At 44.6% G+C, this 25,639-nt stretch overlaps 1 protein-coding gene across 2 annotated transcripts in view; it reads right to left on the bottom strand.

Annotated features, from left to right (window-relative positions):
- Positions 1–1,241: 1,241 nt before the first annotated feature.
- Positions 1,242–25,639, bottom strand: part of yap1 (Yes1 associated transcriptional regulator) — a 28,515-nt gene continuing 4,117 nt past the window's right edge. Inside the window, exons 3-8 of one of the 2 annotated variants that reach the window (XM_056441406.1) lie at positions 15,920–16,038; positions 14,568–14,681; positions 9,184–9,341; positions 6,899–7,026; positions 5,639–5,751; positions 1,242–4,104 (exon numbers count right to left, since the gene is read on the bottom strand). In XM_056441406.1, coding sequence (XP_056297381.1) covers positions 3,869–4,104; positions 5,639–5,751; positions 6,899–7,026; positions 9,184–9,341; positions 14,568–14,681; positions 15,920–16,038 — 868 coding nt within the window. In that variant the 3' untranslated portion in view covers positions 1,242–3,868. The remainder of the gene's footprint in view (positions 4,105–5,638; positions 5,752–6,898; positions 7,027–9,183; positions 9,342–14,567; positions 14,682–15,919; positions 16,039–25,639) is intronic. The other variant, XM_056441407.1, reaches the window with a different exon arrangement.

Genomic DNA, 25,639 nt, shown 5'->3' with positions numbered 1-25,639 from the left:
GCGCATATCTTCGCATATCACAAGATTGGGCATTGAATTATGAACATGTTGGCATTAGTTGCATGCCAATTGGATAAAAATTGACCATGCTATGGTAAAAAGAAGGTGTTGACCTTTCCATGACCTTGACCCGATTGATCCCAAAATCTAATCAAATGGTCCCCGGATAATAACCAATCATCCCACCAAATTTCATGGGATTCAAGAAGATTTTGACCTTTTCTTGACCTTGACCTTTGACCCGATCGATCCCAAAATCGAATCAAATGGTCCCCGGCTAATAACCAATCATCCCACCAAATTTCATGCGATTCGGTTTAAAACATTTTTTGTTATGCGAGGAACACGTATACAAATAAATAAATAAATAAATACAAGGCGATCAAAACATAACCTTTCGCATTTTCAATGCGAAGGGGTAAAGATATAACTTTCCAATAGTACAGTTAAATCCCTTTTCATGGTATATCTAAAATAAGTCATGAAAAATTCAAAGCATAGTATGTTCAAAATAATTAAAAGAAAAAAAATAAATGCAAAGAAATTTGTGTTTGTCCGAAAAAGCAATTGTATGACAAGTCACGTCGAAGTAATACAAATGTGATAGTATATGTTGGAAAGTTATTTAATAGCCCTAATATATTATGTCAAAAAACAAATATAAGTTAGTGTAGTAAGTCAGAAGTCATTACAAAGTAATGTTTGTGAAGAAAAACTAACAGACTATAGTGTATTAATACAAATAATTAAAGCGTCATACTATAAGCGACTGTCAAAAATCATAGAGTATGTCCCAACTAATTAAATTAAATAAATTGTATTTTATAGCATGCCATAAAAAAAGAAGTTTGTAAAATCTTAATCCGCACAGTAACTATTTAACTCCAGCTGTCTGCTAAATGTTGAGGAATAAAAGTTAAATATTTCCCTCTGAAATGCCATGGAATAGAATTATATAATATAGTAAATTCAAATACACAAGATACAAACATTTTACTCTAGTCCAGTGCTTGAGTAATTTGGAATCATGTTTAGTTACTCAGGGAGGAACTGAAGCATATGAAAAGCACTTCAAATCTTTCAACATGAGAACATTTTGTTAAAAATAAAAGACAATTCGTGACTTTTCTAGTCATGGACAAAGCAAAAGCCAACATGACGCATGAGCTAAGAATGTTAATTTGCTTAAAATAGATTCTTAAAAAAACGATGAAATACAATGCCACCACACAAGAAAAATATTAACACAAAAGTATATACTTTATTTCAGGCCAATTTCAAAGTATCATATGAAGCAAGATATAATGTAACAGAATTTATTGTTCTAAAAACACATGCACATATCTATCAACAAAAAAGAAAACAGATCATTACTGAATAAAAATTCATTTCATGTGCATTTAGAAAAGTCGAAATACAAAATCCTTTAACTTGTGTGATTAGTTCTACGGCTACAATGACAGTCAACAGCTAATATGCTCAGACAATTACACACTAAGTAAGCATAAAATCAGGTTTGTGTGACAAAATGCGGCATTGCATCACAATGAAAACCGAAGCCGTGCAATACAAGCACTGTAGTGTACCACTCGTTTTAGTTGCATTGTTCTCAACAACACTGTTTATCCATCTTAAATTCATCAACACATGATTTAATGATCAATAAAATCCAAATTTAAAAAAGATTTCTCACACAGAATAAAAAAAATTGTTCATGATCTCTGATCCCAAAAAAAAAAAAAAAAAATTGTTCCATCAAGTTAATGCCACCAACTATTTGTTGGCAACATAAATCAGTGTGACACCCTCCAAGGATTCAACCAAGGGCATGCACAGCAGGCTGATTATTCAAAGGTTACTGCAGTCATGCAAGGATGTAGTCATGGTGTAAACATCAAAACAATGGGATTATGAGAGAATTGCCAGTGGGTTGTCTCCACTGCAGCTGTAGCAGTTTCCTACTCCGATAATGTAAACATGTGAGCGCTTATAGAAGAATCACTTACTGAAACCTCATCCTTAAATCTCAGGGTTAGTCACTCAAAACAACCATCTTGTCTCAAGGAAAGAAAGAAAGAAAGAAAGAAATAATCTCTCAGCTAGACCTATTCATAGACATGTCCATTAACACTTTTTTAAACCTACATCATTTTCTCATTAGCTTATACAGTGTGTTCAGAGGCTGATTTACAAATCATACTGGTTCTGGACTCTGTGAAAATGGAAGCAAAATTAAGTGTTAGCGTCATTACAAAAACATCTTTGGAATCTGCCACAACAATTCCTGACTGAGATAACTGATTGTTTTTTAATTATTTCACACACAAAAAAAACAATCTGCGTAAGTCCCCGCCGTCAGTCAAACCCTGGCCTTCTACACACCCCTCAACATGGCTCTCAAACCTGCTTAAACTTGTCTTAGCTATAGTCTCTAACCCCTCATTTCAACACATAGCGTTGCACAGAGGGGTCCGCTGCCCCGTAGGAAGACTGTTGTTGTAACGGTTGTATACTGTACATTGTCACAAGGTTCAATGGATCAAAGAGCTGTACTTTCTGTTAAGCCAAGAGATCTACCTTTTTGGTTACTGTTTAGGAAAGATAGTAAAAGCTGCATGTGATCATAAACAACAACAACAACAACATGAATATGTATAAAGGAAATGGGAAACGAGTAGTGAATCAGCAAAATGGTTAAAAAATAAAAAAGCCCAAACTGAATCATTCTGTGTCTTGGCAGACCTCATCTTGGTGAAGTGGTCAAAACAGTCAACTCATTAAAAAAAATAAAAGTATTAATTAATCTATGAAAGAAATTCAAAACAAGAAGCAAAATGCCATTTGATCAAAGCAATCATACATATGTAGTAACCTACAAATAAAAGGATACTAAAAAGATTAAACAAAGAATGACTCATGAGTTAGGCTTGGATAAGACTCAGATACCGAGAGAGAAAAAGCAGAAATCCAGAAATCCCCTTATGAGTTTATACAATACAATTTTGATTATTGAACATTAGATAGAGGAAAGTGTGGCTGATGTAAGTGAACACAGCCTAATGCTTATTGCTGTATTACAGAAACTTAGTAATTGTTCATGTTGCTCGCATCTTAAAAAAAATACTACTGAAGGCACTTGATCTATCAAAGGTTTAACTTAGACTTGCTGGCACAGCCAAGAAGCAATGTAGTCGGGCCCCAGGCTACAACCCCCCCCCCCCACCCCCACCCCCCACCCCAAAGGAAGCCAACATGTCCAAACTGGGCCTCACATTACCTTTACTCCAAATCAGTATTGTTCTTTATGCTTCAAATACATCATTTTTGGTTTCTCAGGTTCGTTGAAAACAAACTAAAAATGGATGAAAACGTACATGGCCCAATATAAAGCTATATAAGCTAGATGCAATAGTCCCACGCGCAGTTAGGTAGTGCTGCTTGATGCTATATTGCAAGAAAAAGAAGGCACCAGAGACTCCAGGCGATTAATCGATGACGGCAGTCCTTGCATCAGAGTTCATGCAGCCGCCCAGCGCAGCTCTGAGGGGAGGCCAGGGGAAGAAGCGCCCCTGCCCTAGGTAAAGATGCCCTAAATTCACTGACAGATCTGTGAAAGATTTGGGGACCCTTGCGTTATTGTCTGTTCATGGGCCAGCCTTGAAGACACAGACAAAATAAAGAGATAACACACCAGTGAAAAGAACAATACTGCCTCAAAAAGAGGTTGGCCTTACATGCCGAGACAGAAACCGAAGTCCAGAGAGGCTCGCTGAAATGTCTTGTCAAAGCATCTACGACTCCTTCACAGATAAGAGCAGGCAGCAGTTCAGTGTGGGGAGAGGAGTGAGGAGGGTCCTGCTCGGATCGTCTATAACCACGTGAGGAAGCTCTCCTTGTCGATCTTGGTAGCTGCCAGCACCGTTTCCATGTCATTGAGGATGTCGGAGCTCAGCGCCTCCTGGAGACTGGGCATCAGCTCCTCGCCCTCCACCGCCATGCTCTCACTCTCCAGGGTGCCCAGGTCGACGTCTGTTCCCGGGATGGCGTCCAGGTAGTCGGGGAAACGACTGGGCTGCGTTGCCATGGAGGGTGGAAGAGGGTCCCCTAATGAACAGACAACATATGTGTTAGAAAAGGGCACATCGTGAAACTGTAGAGATGCTCCGACACTTGCTGATCCTCGATAAACCGCATCGACCAACACAGACTTGTTTCTGCCGTTACAGCAGCTGGTAAACAAGGTTCCAGACAAACGTCACAAAAAAAAGTTCTCTCTCTAGTTTTTATATTGCTGTGAAAACATCTCTCTATTTATTCAAGTTCAGCACACACCTGAGGATCCACATGTGCAGGTGGGACTCCACGAGGCAGGCTCATGTTGCACAACACGGTTGAACCCGCATCCACAGGCGTGTTGTTATTTTCCAACCTGGATCCTGTTTTACCATGTGTTTGTGTCAATCTGGCAGATTTCTGGTGAATTAATTGGTCCAGTGGGGAGAGAGACCTGGAGATGCGTCATCACCATCGGCTCTCGCTTGTTTACATTATTTATATTTCTTGTTCTGCAATCTCACGCGGTGCCAAAGGACAACAGTGTGCTGGGCCAGCAGAGGGTTCTGTAGTTGTTTGTGCATTTACAGAAACGTGAGTACAGCTCAACCCATTCCGTCACGGCTTTATACAGTATGTGGAGCTTTTTTGACGGTATGTATGGAGGTCTTTGCATTTGACAGCCGCCCATATTTATCTGAGCCAGAATAAACGGATGAAGATTTCCCACAAATCGGAGAGCAGTCGCGGGGAGAGACCGAGGAAAAATGACAGTCGGACCGGCTGCTGGCTCCCCCGCGTACGTCGGGTGAGGTAAATGATTCTGCATGCGAGTATCTCCAGACACTTCTTGACCACTACCGTTGCAAAGGTGCGCCACATTTTTCTTGCAAGCCTATCAGAGCAGACTGGAATTTTTGGGGGAGGGGGGGTTAAAGAAACGGATGCTTGAACTGACCAATTTACAGTATTACTTTTTACATTTAATTATGTAAGCATGTTCTAATAGAAAACTTAGACTACAAGTACAAACCTGCTAATTAGTATAATACATCCACAATAGATGATTTAGATTAAGCCAACAAGAGAATGTTTGGAAGATCTCGTCAGCTTAGTCTAGTAGTTTAGCTAATTGAACCACATCTTTTTGTACAGACTGTAAATATGAGCCGCCTAGTGGGCCACTTTTGGTAAGTAGAACTGGCGCTGCGGGATGAACCGAAAATGACTCCACCCCTTCCCCGACCCACTCCCCCAGCAAACACGAGTCACGGTCTCAATTATTTTCCGCAAAAACAACAAACAGTCACATACACAGACTCCTAGCAGTAACCACGAGCCAAAGATCAGGGGGAAGACGGCTATGACATCTGCCTCGTGGCGGCCGAAAGAACTGTGAAACACAAACGAGCCACGATGGTGATGTTTCATTTTTTAAACACGGGATCACTCTGGTCTACCTAATTGGCGAACATGAGCACACAGCTAAACCGGGAGAAAAGAACTGAGCACCGACGACAGAAGGTTCACCAACGGCCTCACACAGACCGGTCAGAGAAGATGCCCATTTGGTGTCCAGCCTCACCTGTGTCCATCTCATCCACGCTGTTGAGGAAGTCGTCTGGAGTGCGAGGGACGCTGTAGCTGCTCATACTCAAGCCGCTGTCTGTGCTCTCATCCCTGGAGTGGTAGGTCCCGCTGAAAGAATGAAGATAAAGCAACCTCTGTTGTAAACTCTGCACAATCGCTAATAAACACCAGGATTCAAACCGAAGTGAATAAAAAAGCTTTTGGTCTCGGCAGAGTGTGTGGATGACCTTAATGACCTTCACGTCACTACGTTAATCTAATTGACTGATCCAACAAAGCAAACGCACTCGGTTATTAAAGGCGCAGAGGCTGAAAAGCAACAGAGTGGCCTTAATACTCTCGGGGAGCTTCAGCATGAAGCCACAGTTTACACACTCATATTGATTTGAGCGACTGTGGTGAATAATCCACGGTGGCACCGAGCCTCAATATCTCGCGCTCTGTGGCAGAAGATAGGAAACCGGCCACAATGTAAGGGACAACAGAGAGACCAAGAGGCAGAGAGAGGACTTGTGACAAGCCTATACTAATTAGCAGAGGAAAAATATGTAGGCAGAGTATGGCAGAGGCAGGATGAATGAGACCATTGTGAGAGTAAAGGAGTGGAGGCAACGGGGGGAGGAGGGGAGATTAGGTCGGGCTGTCTACTGACTGGACCACATGTTCTCATGGCCTGCTTACTATTCAGCTCTTTTCTCACTTCCTCCGCTCACAGAAGAACTAGAGCTTAAACTACTTGGAATGACTTCCCAGAATGCCATGCAGCAGTATTTAGGAAGGGACAAGGGTTATTTTTTTGATTACATGTTTTTCAAACTAAGTGCGGCCGTTTTCACATCTAGTGTCAGTGCATCGAGTTTTGTGTCGTTACCTATCAAATTCTAAAAGTAGTTCATCTCCACTTAAAACAAATATGATGAAACCACACTTTATTTAAACACCGCTATTTCGGTTGTGATGGCCTGCAGAGCAGCAGTTGTCCACCAGGGGTCATCCTTGTGCAGCAAACGCTGTCCCAAAGCTGCAGGTCTGCATGAGACATGACCATGTGAGGAGGGTGAAGCCCAGAGACTGGCCTCCTGTTTGTCCTGCTTGTGTAACTCGAGGAGCTCTCACCAGAGCTCAAACATACATCAAGTCTGACGAGCCGGACAGGAATGGAAGCCCTCGCCAACTGCACCTCAGCTGTGATTGTACTGTACTGGATGGGAAGTGACGACAAGGAGGCTGCCTCCGAGTTTTGTATTGAACCAACCTGTTGAGGAATGGGTCAGAGCTGTTGGCGGTCATGGTCCGGGCGTCCTGGGCCATAGGGGAGGAAACGGGGTTTGTGCCGCCATCTTGATCCATACTAGTAGGCTGCTGATTCCTTATAGCGAGCTCCTGTGGACAATAAAGCACAAAACCCATGAGCAACACAATCCACCCCGAACCCTAACCCAGGTGCTAATTACACACAGCTTTGTAAAAAAACAACATTTTTTCACCCCTGCTGCTCTGCTGTCACTGCATTAAATGGTAAATTAAGGAATTACACACAGACGGCCAACATGCTCCATTCCTCCCCATACAGGGTGTCACATTACACGAGGGGCCCGACAACAGTTGGACACAATTGTTTTCTGCACATGCTCAGATCATGCTCCGATCAGACAAGGCAGCGGATGTGAAGTCGTGCTCTTTTTCGCCTCCTTCCTCTGGAAGTCCTTGAACGGGAAGGTGAAGGGACTCGACCAATGTCACCGATTGAGATCTCATGAAACATTTATGGGGTCGTAGACGACAGAGAGGCAGCCACTGGGAGGTTGTTAGTATAGACGGAGAACCGCCACAGGACACCTCTGAGGGCTTATGAGAAGCTTTTATTGGTCGTGGAGGAGAAATGGACAACGTTCTCCGGGGCAAAGAGATGAAGAGAAAGCCTGAATCGGCTCTTGATAAGATTACCATGTTCCTCAGCTTTACTCGCAGCAGTGCTGGAAGGCGTCTCCTTCTCAAACTACTACATTGCACACATGCAATCAATCTTGTGTAGTTTAAGCGGGGTTATGAGGGCTGTGTACTGTCAACAACTTTATAAGCTTCCTTTTTTCAGCATTACTGAGCAGCCTTAGCACTGGACTGCCACTAGTGAGTTGTATACCCCGTTCATCATACTGCTGCCATGTGGAATCCATTTGGGTGTGGCAGGTTTTGCCCTGAAGTTGAACTCCCTCCACAAGCATATAGCCTGAGCACACACACTTGCAATTTCCTACTACACTCATGCTCTCCTATATTTGTGCGCACAGTATTCGCCTGCAACTTCCAAATCTCATGAAAAGTTACAGAGATTTAGGGTTTACTAGATTCTAGTCAATAAATAGCCTGATGGTGGAGCTCTTGAGATGTGAACCGCCTGGTCTGCAATCCCATCTGTTATTTTCCATGAGGCTTTGTTTAACAGGATAGCGAGGATGTCTGAGGTTTGGATGGACTGGGCTGCTCATGTGTCATAATGTTTTCCTGACGAGGTCAAAACTCCATCTACACTTGTAGTATATACAACTGGTCAAAGATTACGGTTGTTCCATGTACTTGTGTCGCTGGAGTTTGGACCTCTCCGTGCACCTTGGAAGTAGTCGTGCCAGAAACCCCCACTCTGCGTCAGAATGTTTTCCTGGTCGGGAAAGCAGGAAATAGAAAATGCATGCACTGCAATAACCTGGTTACTATAAAACCTTTGGTTTCAAACTTTTGGTTTTAATGCTTCTGTTGTGCATGTAAACAGTTTAGAGCGTTGACATGGTTCATAAATAGTGATACTCCAGCGGAGGGCATATTGTGTCAATTGCATTTCTCTTAATGCCTTACCCCATTATGGCAACTAAATTTCTCCTTTGCCCGACATGTCAGAAAGGCGACAATAACCAGGCCACTAGAGCTTACATTGCATGTGCTCGGAGTACTTTCAGTAAGGAAAGTCCAAATCCTCTTTCCCCGGCTCCAGCCAGGAGCATGTGCACATGCGGGGCACTTCCTAAATGATGAACTTTAAACAACCCGTGGGACTGGCTTGGGAAACAGGTAACCAGCAGCCTCATTTATAATAATAAAGCTCTCTGACACGGCCTTGAGTAAACGACTGGTCTCGGCTGCACCACCCTGTGTGGGCGGTGCGGTGACACATCACAGTTAGGAAGTGATCAAATCACCACGTATGACTCACGGGACTTCATTGCAGGGTGCTCGAACAATAAAGAACGATCAAAGAAGCAAAAACCGCTCTACCTATGAATGGTGACTGATTTTTTTTTTTAAAGGGCACAATCAGGATGTTTCATCACATTTAAAAGATAAACATGTTCCCGATTATCTCATTCAGGAGCAGCTAGGGATCCGGTGTCCTGCTGCTACAGCGAGGGACGTTCACATCATGAAAGTATCAACCGTGAGACGTTTTGATACAGGTTGGTTGTTCCTCCATGAGGCCACGACGCCTCCCGAAGGCCGTAGAACCTTTTCTTTAAAAAGAAAAAAACGCTTTAACTTATTCCTGACCTGTGGTCTCTGCCGAAGCAGCTCCTGCTGCTTCGGTCTCGGCCTCTCCTTCTCGATCTGCTGCTGTCTCATCTGGTTGTTGCCTCCCATGACTCCGGGAGGGAGCTGCCCTCCCTGCTTCACTGGAGCACTCTGGGAGATCCTCTGCTGGTTCAGGGCTGCAAAAGAGAAGGGGATGAGTTGAAATCGGTTGCTGCTATAGTATACATCGTGTGGTGTTCATTTTAAAACATTGCTTACTTGTGTTACTACAGTATAAGGTGTATAGGGTTTAAACTGTGCACACCAAGACTGTAAACGGTGCATCTAAACTTTTAAAAAGTAGCTGCTAGATATCAAAGGAACTAGAGGTCAATGGTAGATCGGTGAAGCCACTATATCCGTGTCCAGATTGAGCACAGTCTATTTTCTGAAAAGTAAAAACCTAACAGCAAAATGGTCTTTGGCGCAAACAGGGGAAATCTTCAGGGTCTCAATTAAGTGGGATGAGCGATCTTTGTTTCTTCCCCTCACTGGTGTTGGGCGATAAACGATACGAGCAGTTTCAATGAGGACAATTGTCAATATCGGATGCAGGTTCCCCGGTGGACTAAAAATACACTACCGTATCCAGATCGTACACCTATTCACGCCTGGCTGCGTAACAAGACCGACAACTTGAGCGTTTTTATTGACATGGTGAACTTGTTAAAGAGTGAATCCAGTGCAGCAGGTTATGTAGGGCACGGGAAGTCTCCTACCTAGTGTGTGAAACAATCACTGTTCCTGTAAGACCTGATCCCCTCCCACTCACTGACTAAGACGGGCTCTGTTACTTTCGTACATTGCATCAGTTATGACTTGTCCTTTCATTGTGCTTTCCGTTTCCTTCTCAACAGATTATCCTGCGAAACCGACTGCCTGACGGCTCTGTGCACCAATCAGACAAATGCATTTTATAATAGATTAGGTTCCGTAAACACTGCACCACTATCAACTTTCGTTTGAATGTTCTTCCATCCGAGAAATGTAATTGCATTGTGCCCCGACAAGCTAACGGCGAGTTTACATTATCAGGACAAATGCGTGTGTATTGAAAAACACAGCTGTCCGGTTCTCCCCCCCCCTCCCCCCCCCCCAGTGAAATCTTTGTTATTCTTTACTCTAGAGAGGGTGGGTCTAATAAACATGAGTATGAAAGCAGCACAGCAATCTCATGCATGTAAAGTAGGTCACACACTTTGTCGCTACAGTGGGGAAAGAAAAGCAAATGTGCTCGACCACGAGGGGTGTAACAGTAACGGCACCAATGGCTAAAGCTGTTTGCTTATGCGGTTGAAGCACCAACCAAAACAAAGCCTTTGGTGGGAGGCAGAGGGGGGGGGGGCACAATTTTCATGCGGGGCTGCCTCTCTGGGCTGTCCTGCCCACCCCGGCACCTTTCTCATCACCATTCAATCACTGTCTGTTTACACTATCTCAGGAGCTGAATGAACACCGTGGCTCAGGGCTCTCCCTGGGAAGCTCTGCATGCCCCGCCCTGCCTGCAGTCATCCCCCTCTCTCGCTCTCTGTCCACGCTGCCTCCCCCAACAACCCCACCCCACTCCTGCACACAAACACACACAGAGCCATAGAGCCGCCTCCTCTCTCCCACACATGCATATCAACTGAAGCCATGGGAGAGAGTGTGTTACTACTCCCCGCTTCTTATCTTTTGCAGATACTGAGGGCTTTTGAGGCCGGATAGCTCCACTGTTGGGGCTCCATTAGCAGTTCCCGAGGTAGATGGTGCTGCACATGGGCCTCGTCAGCAGCAGTAGTTCTGCAGAGGCCTGAGCTTTGAAGCAGAGGCACGGGGGGAAATATTTGTCGATACACAAGGCCGCACATTAAACCACCTGGGTCTTTATTTTCACAGTCTGACCATCGCTTGGAACAATAAGAACAATCGAAATGTAGTATTGATAATATGAAGTCCGACAGGGCATTGAACCACAACCAGCTACACTTATTTGGAACAGAAACTAACTTTTTGTTTTTATTACCACGACTGACATGCTCCGAGATTAAAGCAATCCCAATGGAGAGTACTACGTTATCATAAACTGTCATAATGTCAACGTAGCCAGATTAGCTACGTCAATAATGCCAAGTTGTTGGCAATGTTTCTTTAAAAAAAAAAGGTGGCAGTCACAAGGAAGAGTATGCATTAAAAAAGCGAGTGGTTAATTTGATGCACGAAACCGTATGTCGACAAATGGAGTCGTACAGCAGAGTTTCTACTGAACCACCACGTCAAGGACTCCCTCGCAGACCAAACAGCGAGCAGTAACCAACGCTACTGGAGGAACTATGCCTAAACAATGAGCGTATCGCTGCAGGGAATTACATCTGTGTCGAAGATAGCCACGAAGGACAGGTTCACGTCAGGGCCAGAGTGAAAGCAGAAAAGAAACCGAGCCCAGGCTCGTCTGAAGAGACGTGTGCGAGTGTATGCGTGTGGTTTTGAAAACGCCGGTTGCAGTCAGCAGCACATATGGGCTGTGATGGCTGGTGGCCCGGGCAGATTAGAGACAAGTTAATGCCGTCTGCCTTTTGTCTTCTTCACACGTCCCTGCAAAACAGGCCCTTATCAGCCAGATCACACCGTCAGGCATATTGAGCCACGAGATCACCTGGGGCTGCTAGGCTTCAGGGTGTGCCAGCTGTGGGAAGTTCTCCATGTGAACAGGGCACAGTACCTTTTGAAGGCATGGTAAATATTTGTCTGCTGTCAATTTAACAAGTCTTTCAAAAGAGGCCCCGAGCAAAGGTGTTGCGTTTCTATTGTCGGGATAGAAAGAGTCTGGATGTGAATAAAACCCTATTTTATCATCTTGTACAACAGTCATGTCGGAGTAAAGCCAGCAGGCTGTGTCGACCGGGCTCTGCATGGCGAGGAGATGAGGGGGAAACCCAGAGCCAGTGATCAACAGCGTACCTCAGCATTTATGGGAATTAGTTTGCTACAAAACTGCTTAAAATTGGAAGTTGTGTTGCAGTTAACTGTTTAATTAAAGTAGTGTCGTTTTACTAAAAACTAGAATGCAAATATTACTTCTATGGAAATGAACTGGAAGGTATCCCTTTTAAAATAGTTTGTTCAATAAAAAATAGTCGGTCCGAAATCAATAAATTGAATAAAGCTGCTCAAAACCTGGTCGGCAGGTGATCCAAAGTGAATGCGATATTGTTTTTTTAAGTAAGTTACATTTGAGTTCTAAATGTATTGTTAAAGCTTTATGGCACCACAAACAACATTAGTTTCAACTCCATGGTATTGGAGTTGGTGCAAATACCGAAGATGTTAAAAAAATAAACAGTGCATATGTGGACAAATATGAACCGACCCTTTAAACTGACTCACTGCTGCCTCATCACACGATGCCAACTTTTCTTGTACTCTTGACGGCAGAGGAAGGAAGAAAACAAATTTACAAAAATAATACCCATCACATGACAGTTAATGAAGCAATGCGTTTAGCAAACGGCTTTAGATTAGGCCTTCAAAGCAAACCATTATACTTCCAGGGGGAAATCAGTGTAATTGTTTTCTCCAGTATCCTCCTCGTATACTTGTGCCACGCTATTCCTCCGGAGCAGTGCGTTCAGAAAACAACAATCTACATAGCGGCGGCCCCCTTTCGGGCTCGGCCACAGTGCACTCATGGCTCATTCGCTGCTCACCACCTCCTTGTATGTTAAAGAGGATGCATGCTTATCCTGTCGGCATATTCCCTCTGTTCCTCTGTTTTTCTTTCTTCCCCTTTCGCCCTGTCTCTCCCTGCCCCCACGTCCCCTCTCACATTGGAGTTCTTTGACTGAAAAGGTCTGGAACAGATTAAGAGTTGGACCACAGAATAAAGAGGTCTGGCAGAGCTTCAAGTCTGTCTGGAGCTGGAGCAGAATGGGGCTGTGCCTGCGCTGGGCCTCACGCAGGGGAAAGCCAGCCGGCAACAGCCCTCAGTTAAAGGCGCTCCGCTGCTTTTCTTCTCAAAGCTCAAATTAGCCTCCATTATCAAAGCAGCTGGCTTATGATGGAAGACCTACATAGCACAAGTATACACGTTTCTGAAGCTGAGGAGTGCATTGCTGTGAACAAATGTAAAAAAAGAAAAGGGAGGAAAAATGTGATTGAAGAACAACTACAAAGAATATCATTACATTTTCCTTCAACCACCGAGCCACACTATGAAATGTAAAGCAGTTTCAAGTGCAGATCACTCAACAACAGCATGTGAGCAACATATGTGGGATAAATGTGAACCATTTAAATTATTAAAGCACAGAAAGATTTGATCTCATGTAGCGCAAAATGATGTTTGATGGCACATAATGAGTTAACATGATCTCTTTCTCCCTCTCACTCGCTTTCAGGGGCCCAGCAGCCTTGTGTGTTCAAGACTTATAAATCTTCAAAGAGCTCCGCCGATCGGAGCCGCCATCTCTCCCCAGCTAACCCCACTCCCCTTACAACTCTGTTACGAACTGCCCTGCCTACCTTCAGAGTGGGACTCGCAATATGCAGCAGCAACAACAACAACAACAAAACGTTGCTTTAGGTGCCCAGGCAAAAAGAAAAAAGGAGGACAACTAAAATTAAACAGGATAATAGGCTGCATGCTGATTCACACATGTTGCCTTTGTGAACCAGGGTGAGCCTCCCTGGGGAACGCTGCTGTAATGAAGGGATGGCACCTGAAGCATAAATGAGCCAGAGTGACATAAGCAGGAACCTTCATCTCTGGGAGTCTTCCTTGCACAGGAGGATTAGCTCATTCCCATGGCCGCAGAGGAATCTCAACACATGTACCAGGTCCTGTTGCTAATTCACCAAACCCTGGCCACCACACACTGAAAGCTGACTGTCAAACTTAAGCTTGGCCTGGGGGATTAATGACTAACTCAGCTGTTGCTCCAACACTAAAATGGCTGACAAAAGGTTAGGTGCAGATCTTTGAGAAGGGGGTGTTTGTGGAATCTGGTTTTAACAACCGATGGAATGGCGAGTCACTCCAGAACAATGTGGTGCGGTGAAATAAACAATGAATCATACAGAACTGAACTCACTCTGACATTGTGGTGATCATTTATGGATTAGCCGGAACTTTCTACTGGGAAAAGTAAACTGCCATCTCAAAAACATCATGTCAAGGAAACTTTTTACCCAATAAAGGCAGTCCCTGTTAAGACTCCCTTGTTCAATATATTATATAATAAACATATTACTCTAACTTTTAAGTAGCTACAATGATTTTGGAGTTCCTGACAATAAAGTGTATTAATTTAATAAGAAGAACATACATATTATTGTAATTAAATCAAGAACTAAATCTAAGAAAATCCTCTCTATAGCAAACTCACCAAAGTGCGGGTCAAGTCGTGGGTCAAGCCAGGATGTGGTCTTGTTCTTGTGGTTGATGTAGTAAATTTCTCCCTCTGATGTAATAGCTTGTTCCCAGGCCTCAGGGAGAGGACCTGAGGGATGACAGGCAACAATAATGTTGGAGATGCTGGTGGTTCAGTCACGCCTCAGATTGTTCTTTGAAGTCATAATTGTGCAACATATAGCAACGGTTACAATGGTAACACATGTACTAGTGTACATAATTGGGCATTATTACAAGATACTGTAGTTGAAGAAGCAGTAATACATATACTAATATATATATATATAATGTAGTACATGGATTTGGTAGCGTTAAAGACCACACAAATTATGTACAAAGCAAAAAACGATTTACTTCCTGGTAACATACCAAAAAAAAGATTCCGACGGAGAGGTAGGCTCAGGAGGTTCATAACTTCAGAGGGAAATGTAATCCAAGTGTGCTATCGCGCTAAACCTTTTGGGTTTGCAGGTCCGTTTGCTCAGTTGGGATAGTCTATAAAAGCTGTCAATCAAACCCTGGTGTGAACCATAAACAACAGACCCAGACTGAACACGGGGTCTCGGTCCTCCATGTCTCTCTCAAGACTATGATTTTCATTTTTTGTTCGTTCTTTAATTTTTATTGACATGTTAATTTACGTATTATTGGGATATAAATTAAATTAATCTAAGTTAAGGGGGCAGAACCCTTAACCTCAGCCTATTCCTTTTTAAAATACGTAATATTTATGCATTTTGAATTTGCTGTGTATGTTTGTCGTTCATTTTATTGCCGATTCTGTTTGCTGTTGATTAAAATCTATCCACCCACTCGCTCATCCATCCATCTCTTCCACTAGCTCGGACAAAAACAAACACGCTTAATGGGAAAGTGACATCAAAAGACAAAAAGTAGCACATTACTTTGATAACCTTGAACCACATTCAAGATTATTGTATCCTTTTAGGGATTCTCTTGTAGGTTGCCAGCAGCGCTTTGAGAATACAGAAATACTTCATCAGTAAACTCTAATCTGTGAGTCACGGAGCTCCCAAACATGTCAGACAGGACCTGTCACGTTCTACCTCAGTCTTACCTCACCTAGGGCAAATTCCAACAGCATCGGCCAGAAGTGAGGTACACAGACTCTTCCTGACATGTAAAAACTAGACCAGACTGCTCCTGCCTACTACAGTATGTGGTACAAAAGTAAGAAGATGGCCCGAAAAAACATCAGATTTAGTTTAATGCTGAAAATCCCACATTGAGGAACTTGATCTGTTATGCGACATGTGCTGCTTCTCAGGTAAAACTACAAACTTAATGAAGTCAAAGTATACATACCACTGGCTGGGTTCATAATGTTCTGTTGCTGGACTGGCACAGACGTGGGAGGGGGAGCCTGGTTCATCTGGAGCAGGGCCTTGCGAGGATCCTGCCAGGTTGTGGTCTGATCAATGTGGCTGTAGGGAGACGAGATATCCAAAATAAATAAGTCCTAAAAAAGACCATCAATGTGTGTGGCAGCGGGGGGTGTTTAAGCTCGGCTGCAGAGTAGGTGGAGCGGGGGTGTGGTTCAGGGAACGGTGTCTGATTGTCATCAGCTGGTCTGATTGTCATCAGACCAGCTGATGACAATCTGGGTTTGTGTATCTGCGAGGCTCTGTCCCCATAAAGGAGCTGGACAGGAGGAAGAGGGGAGCGATGAGCAGAGACACAGTCGGCGGTCAGAGCGCTCAAATAAAACACGTTACCAACGTTCCCTCTGGTTGTGCATTCCTTGGGGCTTAGGGGGGGGAAAACCTACCGGTGACGGCCACGAACCTGTCACAATGTGTTTTTTCCAGCAGTAATCAGTAGTAAGTTCAGACCAGGGGCCGTATCAATGTGAAACAGCAGGTCACAAGCAGGAATTGATGACTCAGAGCAGTTTCTCTTTGATGAAAACACTGAATTCAACGCCAGCATTCTGTAAACGATGACTGTTACAGGAAACCAAACTCAGCTGTGTCTGCTTGGACCCAGTCTGAACCCATAATTGAATCTAGGACCGGGATATGTTTTCCCCTGTAATTCACTTCGAAGTTGAATCGAAGTGGGCAAACTGCAAATTCTTTGGAATTCAAATAAAATCCTAAATGATAAAGACACATAAAAAAGCAGCAGACTACCACAGCAGACAACGAGAAATGAATCGAGTCAAACATCTGGGACTGTAGGGAAGCCGAACACCACTTCTTGAAAATGTCTAAGGGTCTACGATTGGCTTCAAAACAACTATTGTAATGCCAAACAATGTTGCTCCATCTATTCTACGGCTCGTCTTTGCCCGGACAGGAGAGGGGGGGCGGGGTAAGGGGGCATTGAGTTGCATTCTGTGAAGGCATTGATAATTAGTGCTTTGTTGGTACTTGTTGCTTGATTAAGATGGAAAGCTAATACAGGAAGACCTCCTCTCCCGAGCAGGACCCTCTCTATTGAGGGAGGGTCAGTCCCAGGGCTCAACGCAGGGGGTCCTTTTTCCTGGAAGTGGCTCGGACACTGTGGAGTGTCAGGGGCTTTAACAATCTGGCGCCACATTTACAAAGCTTTCACCTGCTTGACAAAGGCATAGACTGAGCTACGACCTAAAACCCCACTATTCACTTGTTCTTTTTTTTCTTCTTTTTTTTTCGAAACATCCCATTAAAAAAGAAAGAAAGAAGACTTTGCCTCCATTGCCAGTAGCTTGTTTTTGCAATGACACAACAACCCCATTTATAATATTGGAATTATTTTATACAAGTAAGAAAAAGAGTTTGTTCATTGTGCAATTAAATATTACCCTGAGCAATCGAAACCTTCAATAATCACCCTCTTCAAGTTAGTGGGATTCTATACGACTTGCTGTTAATTTGATCCAAGAGCGCCATTAGCCCAGATTTGAGAACAGCTGGGTGAAGTGAGGTTCTTTTGGCCTCTGCGGTAATCCCAGCCTGCCTGTCTGCTCTCTCTCCCAGGCCAGAGAGCGAGAGGGCCTGACTCAGCACCCCCCCTCTACACAATGCAACCCATTTTGAAGCCCCCTCTTGTTTATGCTTTACTGATCAAAGGAGCTGCCAAATCCCCTACCAAACCCTCCCCCAGCCCTCACACACCACAAACCAAGCAAAATAGCTGGAAGTGGGGGCCCCTTGAAAAAGAAGGGTCACAGGGAGCGGGGTGAGACAACTACAGAAAAGAAAGGGGGGATGGGGGGGCATCTACGGAAGCAATCCCTCTGAATTCCATTGGCTGCGTGAGTTGCTGTGGTCCTGTTACACTCCGAGCCCCCACCCTGACCGCCCCCCTTTCACTGCCTCCTTCCCACTCTGGAAACTATGACATTTATTATAGAGGGGAGGTGGAGAACAGGGGAGGAGACTCAGAGAGAAGCACTGGCATATGGGAAGGGAGGGCTTATCATAAATGAGAGGCCTGCACATCCTGGTACACAAACACTACAAGTGGAAAACACGGATGGAAATATACATCTCAAAGCCGCCAAGAACTCTGATTATGAACCCTTATACGCAGCCCCTTAACTTGGGCTTCTCCAAGCGCCAATGAAAGAACAAATATTGGATTTTCGATCAAGCCTCTCACCCCGGGAGGCCCATGTTTGTAGCTTGATCAATCAGAACAGATGTAAACATGGCTTCAGCCTGAAACGGCGGGGATTTTTATCAAGAAGCCTGTGATGAAATCCACAAGCAGCGAGCGGTTCCAAGCACTGTATTCAAAGAGCTGTAAGTGGGATCTAGTAAATAAGTTACAGAGAGCCAAGTCATTCATCCCCAGATTCTTAAAACTAAAAGATAATCCATTCACTCGACCTGCCCCGAACTAGGGCTGCAACAACGAATCGATAAAAATCGATTATTAAAATAGTTGGCAACGAATTTCATTATCGATTCGTTGTGTCGCACGATTATTACGGCGCTCAATAAGTCACGGAGTATAAACAAAGTTGAGTTGAGCGCAGAGCGGCGCAGGAGAAACAAGAGCGGAGCGAGAGGAGAGACTGAACGCTGCGTTGTGAGAGCCAATCAGCGCTGAGCTGCTCCTCTGTTGATAAATCTAATTGGCTGCTGCTGCTCACGTGGCGCTGGATGCGGAAGTCATTCACGTCGTCGGAGACATTCACGGAGCACGTTATGAACCCAGACACCAGGGCGCTACATGTCACGACGTGTGTGGCATTTCCACAAGAGTATAACGTAGAAAACGTGGTTATTTATTCCGTTGCGGATAGCGGAAAATATTTTTCCACGGTGAAAGGCAACGGAGATAAGCCACGACGCCACTCGCTGTGAGCGCTGCGCGTGCAGACAACATGTAACGGAGCGGAGCAGCGCGTGCGCTCTGATCGCTCTTTTAATGAAGTATCGATACTAAAAATATGCTAAATCACATCGTTTTTAACGTACGGGTACTTTGTTAGTATCGCTACACCGTGCAGCGTGACAGCAGTAGATGTAGCGGACTAACATTCAAGCTAACCTAACTTCCCAAACGCTGTCGACATCTGAACGATGATTGGCCGAGACTCGACATGTCCCATCAAAGATGTTTAATTGCGAAGAGCACCACTTCACATTTTTTCCGCGTCTCACTGTAATCTCAACGGCAGCGGGCCAGGTGAAAAAATTTATAAACTAAACTAAACTAAATAACTCGGAACGCGTCTCTGATATTGTTCAGGGGGCCGGTCCACATGGGGACCACTGCTCAGGAGAGGAAAGCTGTCAGTCTGTTTGTGATGGTTCATCCACATGCTGACCAGTGAACAGGTTCATCCACATGCTGACCAGTGAACAGGTTCATCCACATGCTGACCAGTGAACAGGTTCATCACCATGGTGACCAGTGGATCTCCAGGACCTTTCCATGACTTTAAACCAAATTTCCATGATTAAACATTTTGTGAAAACTGTCTATACGTGACAAAGTGAGAAGATGTAGTATTTAAACTAACAATGATAATTCCAAAGCATACCGTATATATACCGTGTAAATTAAAATTTGAATAAAACACATTTTCATTACTTTTCCAAATATTTTGGGATTTTATTTTTTTCAATTACTTTTCTAGGCCTGCTAATAGCCATTTAAAAATTCCATGACTTTTCCAGGTTTTCCATGACCGTACGGACCCTGTTTTGTATAAAGGGTTGAAAATTAAAGTTTTTGTTTTTTTATCCGATTAATCGATAAAATAATCAACCGATTAATCGATTATCAAAATAATCGTTAGTTGCAGCCCTACCCCGAACCCTATATGGCCGGGTCTATACGCCGCTTCCTGTCGCCGAGACATAAAACAAAAAAATGTCATGGCAACTGTTGGGACGGCTGGAGGCCACCAGTTGCTGTTAGAAATCGCTGATGATCCGCAACCTCCGCGGTCACAACTGCTCGGTGTTGTCTTTACATGTCATGACACCACGGCGAGCTCAGCAGGACAGCCCCCCCGCACACATACACTCCAGGGCAGGGCAGTGAACACAGAGCGAACAAGCTGTTGGTCAGACCTAAAACACGTGTTTCTACCGTTTTTTGCGCCGTTGTCCAACCCAACATGCCAAAACACTTCATGTGTTTTTGGTCACGTGGACAGAGAGCTTTACACTCAAGGAGCGGCTACGTTACTCCAGCCATCCAAACCGCTGCTCGTCTTAAATGAAGGAGTAAACTACACTCCTTAACACCCACCTTTCAAGCCTCGAGAGACGAGAAGGCAGCTTTAAACTATTTCTGTCGAATGGTTTGCACCGTTTAATTTATAAAAATAAAATAGAAGTGGGGCACCCCATTTGTAAACCACTATCCAATGATTGGCAGGCCAAAGTGGAAATAAAAAAACATCTGCGTATCTGCAGTGTCGTGGATATGGCCTCAGTCTGACGGTTGGTATTCTGTTTGTGAATCACCAAAGACCAAACATGGCCCGTCGCTCACTTCTTCATGGGGGAGACCGAGTTGGCTCAGGTACTGCAGCAAAGGAGAGCAACGCAGTTCAAACGCGACCCGTTGCCGAGCCGGCTCGTTTTCTGCTCAAGCTATCATCGTGGTCGACTGTGGCTCAGCAGAGGAGGACTCTTGGTCCACCCAGGCACTTGACATCTCCTTGACTGATGGGCCCAATTATCAAGGTGGCGTTTATTGTGTCAGCGTTATTTATAATGCGTCTTGCTGAGGAGGGAGTGGGACCTTTCGCACAAAGGCTAAACTTGACGTTGCTTAAATTATTTGGCATTCAACTTTTCCATTCGGTGCCGTTAACATGAAAGCCGGTGCGCACCAAAGGAAATTCGTGATAGAACTTTTATTTCAGTAGTGTAATGTCTGCCGAGTAACTTTGTGAAGCCGAATTCAGTAAAATCTTTTGATTCAGTCACTGAGGTTCAACATCTTTAAAGAGATCCAAGTAAAGTCGTCTGAAAGTTGCACTTCTTTCACAGTCCCCGTCTGATAAAAGCGGTACGAAAGACCTCTGAACACGGAGATCGTCTGTTTACATCCACGAAAAGGGTGGCGTTCAAAACATCGAAACGTTCCATCCAAAATCAAGTCTGCTGCGTGGTTTAAATGACCCAGAATGAGCCTGCTACCTGCCAACACAGCTGATCAAAGCTAGATCTGAGGGCCGATAGAGCGCTCACTGCGCTGAAACCGTCCCTCTTCAAGGCCATATGTCAAAATCTGCTTTTCACTGGTGTGAAACAAGGGAGTGAAGCTATGCAGCAGCGATGAAAACCGCCGCACAGCTGAGTTGCCAAATGTTAAAAATGGGATCCTCAGGCCACAGTGGCTCCACCCAGGGAGTATGTGCTTGGAAGGTGGTTGAAGCCGATGACTAAAGGGTGCACAGAGGGAGGCAAGATGTAATCAGGCCTCTAAGATGAGGATGACCACCTCCACTCTGGTTGACTGGGGATGCCTGGCTGCCTCTCTATCAGCAGGACATCATCAAGAGAGATTATTGGGGCAACCCCTGTGACCCTATTGTGGCTTTAAGTTTCCCTTTGAAGGAGGGTTTGTCTCATCATACTTCCTAACGAAGCAACTAATTCACAAAGTACCAGGGCAGAGCTTGGAAGGTTCAGTGTGACTGCTGATAATTTTCAAAGAACAATCCAAAAGACTAATTTATTTTAAGTGTCCTTTTAAAGAGTGTCATGCGAGATTACTCAGACAAAAACTGGCTGCACTAAATAGGCACAAATAAATACAATTGGTAGGCTACTTCTCTCACATGCATTTTAAAAGTAAAACATAGTTCAACAGTAGTTCAGGTTCTGCAACTGACAACATAAATACAAATGTTTCTCTATTTTGTTATCCAATTGCTGTTGCCTTGCCCACGAGGTCCTACGGTTCGAGCAGTTTTGGGAACTCTCGATCCCACCTGAGATAGTCCCAGAGCCAGATACTACACCTCTGTGGAGATGCACTTGGTGACAGTGGAGGCATTGATGTCTGGGACAGAGATGTTACATCAAGACTTTGGTAAACACTAGCCGGACCTTCTCACAGTCCCATTTGTGTACCGAGCTGACAGGCCCTAGTTGAACAGGAAGAGCCTTGTCTGTGTGTGGTCAATAAACCAAAAGTTTGTCAAACACAAAGTTGCTCCAAATGAGGGCTCCACGCAGGCTTACAGCCCAGTCTTCCCAGCAGCATTTGTGACTGGCCGAGTGGTCCCAACAGCTTAATTTAAAATCCAATTAGCGTGCTTATCACGTCAAGCTTTAAGTAAATGACATAACTGTTGATATTTAAAATATTACGGTACGTACAATGCTTACATAAGATGGAGAATACGAGATCAGCGGGAGCCAAGCGATTAGACAATAGACAGTCAGCTCTGCTACGATGTAACAAGTCGACAACAAATGTGGAGCACAAACAGCAGGCCAGGGACGAGCAGAAATCACTGCAACTGTAATTTTTCTTTGCTCATGTTGGAGATTTTAAAACCTGCCATTTATGTTAATATCATAGTCCAAATCAGCACCACACAGATATGGACTGCATACAACAAGAGCATACGGTCCAAATAAACACGTTGAGCTTTCCGGCTCCAATAGGGGCTCTTTGACTGGTTTTAGGACACCAGATGTCCAGGAAACCCCATATAGTGTACACTGAAGCTCCACTGGTGCTCAGCCTGCCTTATGTTCCTTTCTAACCAGGATAGAGGCACAATTTACAGTGTTAAAATCAGTAGTAGCCTACTATGTAGTATTAAATGTTGGTATTAACAAATCTGCTCAATAATGTCCTCCTTTTACAAATCCCTGTTAAAGTTTGGAAAGAGGCGAGTCAGCCATTCTGGTTACGAGAAACCAAGCTCATCAAAACAGTTTAAAATCCAATTGAGAAAAGACAAAAGTGTCCATCAACACAGAGCTCTCTCTACCTGCCCCTGAGGGCAGACAATAGCAACCCCCCCTTACCCCCCACCCCCAAAGCTTCCCTCTGCTTAGGGCTGACTTCCCACGGACTAAAAGCTCATTCAAAGCTGCATTTAATAAGCGCCCGGAAACGGTGATTACCCCTCCTAGTTTACCGGTGTGTCTAAATTAGAAACCTTCATTAGTTTATGACCCAGCCCTGGAGACCGGCCCTGCCCCCCACCCCAGCACCAAGCAAGGTGACCCAACCTCCCTGCCCCTGCTGTCATAAATCAAAGGCCACAGCACACTGCTGGAAGAAAGAGGAGGAAAGGTCATCAGACTTTGTTGACATTCTCTCAGTGTTCTCAGACTTCTCCTCAGCTTAAGGTTCTTATAGTCACAACAAAATAGAGTTGTTTTATGCAGCAGATTGCTCATATATGACTCTTGACCGTTTTTTTTATATATTAGCATTTCCTAAGTAGACATCAATAACAGTTTGAAATAAAAAATATACAATGATAGAAAACCGAGAACAGCGAAATATCCTAAAAGAAAACATTCAGAAACTGCAGACGAATATAGTTATACATTTCCTCAATAAATGACCAATATATTGCAAAGAATCATGTACTGACCAAGACAATGATCTACTAATTGTTACAGCAGTAATCACTATTCATAGGAAGGGACTTGAAGCCGTTCCTCCTGCACAAGCTCGATTTCCTACCATCAACCGTTTCGGATGGGAGGAACATGGTAAGAGTCCTAAGAAGGCCCTCTTCCACCGCCATCTTTAAAACTTCAAGTTAACCATTTGACTATTTTGGGAAGGCTCACATGAGTCTTGACAGGCCTGTGGTCTGAATAAAGATCACTGTTTCAGTGCGGGGACAAAGGGCCAGAGTTTCTCTTGGCCCCTCTTCTAGTCATCTCCACATGCCTGTTATTTAACTCCATTGACACAAAAGAGGCGCCATCACAGCACCACGGCTCCATTCATGCCAGAGCGGAGCCGGGCCTTTAAAGGGAGTAGGACATCGGCGTCCGATGTGACTCACCGAGCCCCCCCCCCACCAATGAGTCGGTAGTGTAATAGAAAACATGTATTTATTGAACATTTTAAAACGTGATTTATCTCTAAGGACACCAGCGGTCACCTGAGTGAAATGTGAGCCCCTGTTCTCTGCTTGGCTCTGCTGGCTGGTGACAGACTCCCAACCCCCACCCGACTTCACTCCTCCTGCAACGCGTCTCGGTCAGACAACCCTGTTTATAAATAGGGGAGTGTCTTTTCCAGCAGCTCTGCTGAGGCCGCCTGTATTCCAGATCAAATATCTGCACTTTGATGTTCCGCGTATGGAAGATGTCTCCCGGAGTTTTCCCTTACTTGAACACAAACACCGTACTACACTCACTCCAGTTGTACAACATGCCAGTGGAAACACGGCTCTCAACAGGGACCAGACTAGTTTGTCAAAGCCCTAGAAAACGGTTTTGGAGTTGACTTGTAAACACAGACGAGCAAAGACTAAAATAAACAACTTAAAAATCTGTATTCTATGAATATTTAGCCAATGCCCTTTTAAAACAGGACGGCATTTAATAGTCAGGATTTAGATAACTTTTTTTTTTTAGTATAGAGTAAGAATCTCTGTTACATAGTACAAAATCTAAATTGCGTCTTTATCAATGATCAATCAATCAAATCAATAAGAGGTAGGGATGCACCGATCTGATCGGCGCCGATCCATATCGGCCGATATTCCCATTATCGGTTTTGATCGGCGTTCTCAAAACGGCCGATCAGATGACGTAACATCTGCGAGAACTATCAGAGACGTTTCAATCGCCGCGCACCGCAACGGAGACGATGCGCCCGGCGAGGGCCGCAGAGTGAGAGGTCCACGAGGGGATCCTCACGCACCGAGCGGCGTCCCCGTCCCCCGAGTTGAATCACTGGGTCAACTCAGCCGACGCTCACATGTCTGCCCCTATAGACCAGCGGTTCCCAAACTTTTTAGGCCACGCACCCCCTTCTACATCCCGACCGGGTTCACGCACCCCCAATCCCCCACACCTTGCGAGTTGGGGGGGGGGGGGGGTGCGAGTGACTTTTTCTTTGCTCCGAGAAGAGTTGTTGACGGGGGGGGCGAGTGACTTTTTATTTGCGCCGTCCCGATGCGCGCAGACCGGCGTCGGAGCTCTGCGGACGTATTGAGCACCCCTGCATTCAAACATTGAATGGCCGAGAGTTTTTTTCAGCATGAGAAATACGATGTGTGGCGGGAGTGCGGGAGTTAAGACCGAAATGCGTGAGTCTCACGCTCAATGCGTGACACTTGAGAGCCCTGAGAATGTTTAATATTAATTATTACACCATTAGACCACCATTACATTTTTCCTCTCGCGCACCCCCTAGAGACAGCTCACGCACCCCCAGGGGTGCGCGCACCACACTTTGGGAATCCCTGCTATAGACTGATGCTCACGGTAAACGCATTCGATCGGGAGCGCGCGAGGGTTTTGATCAAGTTAGCAGAAGGATTTAAGTGACAACATCCGGTTTTGCAAAGTTAGCGGAAAGAACCACGTGAAACAACATCCGTTTATCAAAATAAGATGACGACAAATCATACACTAG

Source organism: Pseudoliparis swirei, chromosome 20, assembly GCF_029220125.1.
Source record: "Pseudoliparis swirei isolate HS2019 ecotype Mariana Trench chromosome 20, NWPU_hadal_v1, whole genome shotgun sequence".
NCBI lineage: Eukaryota > Metazoa > Chordata > Actinopteri > Perciformes > Liparidae > Pseudoliparis > Pseudoliparis swirei.
The sequence above is the reverse complement of the archived record's forward strand: the minus strand, read 5'-3'. Positions and strand labels throughout refer to the sequence as shown.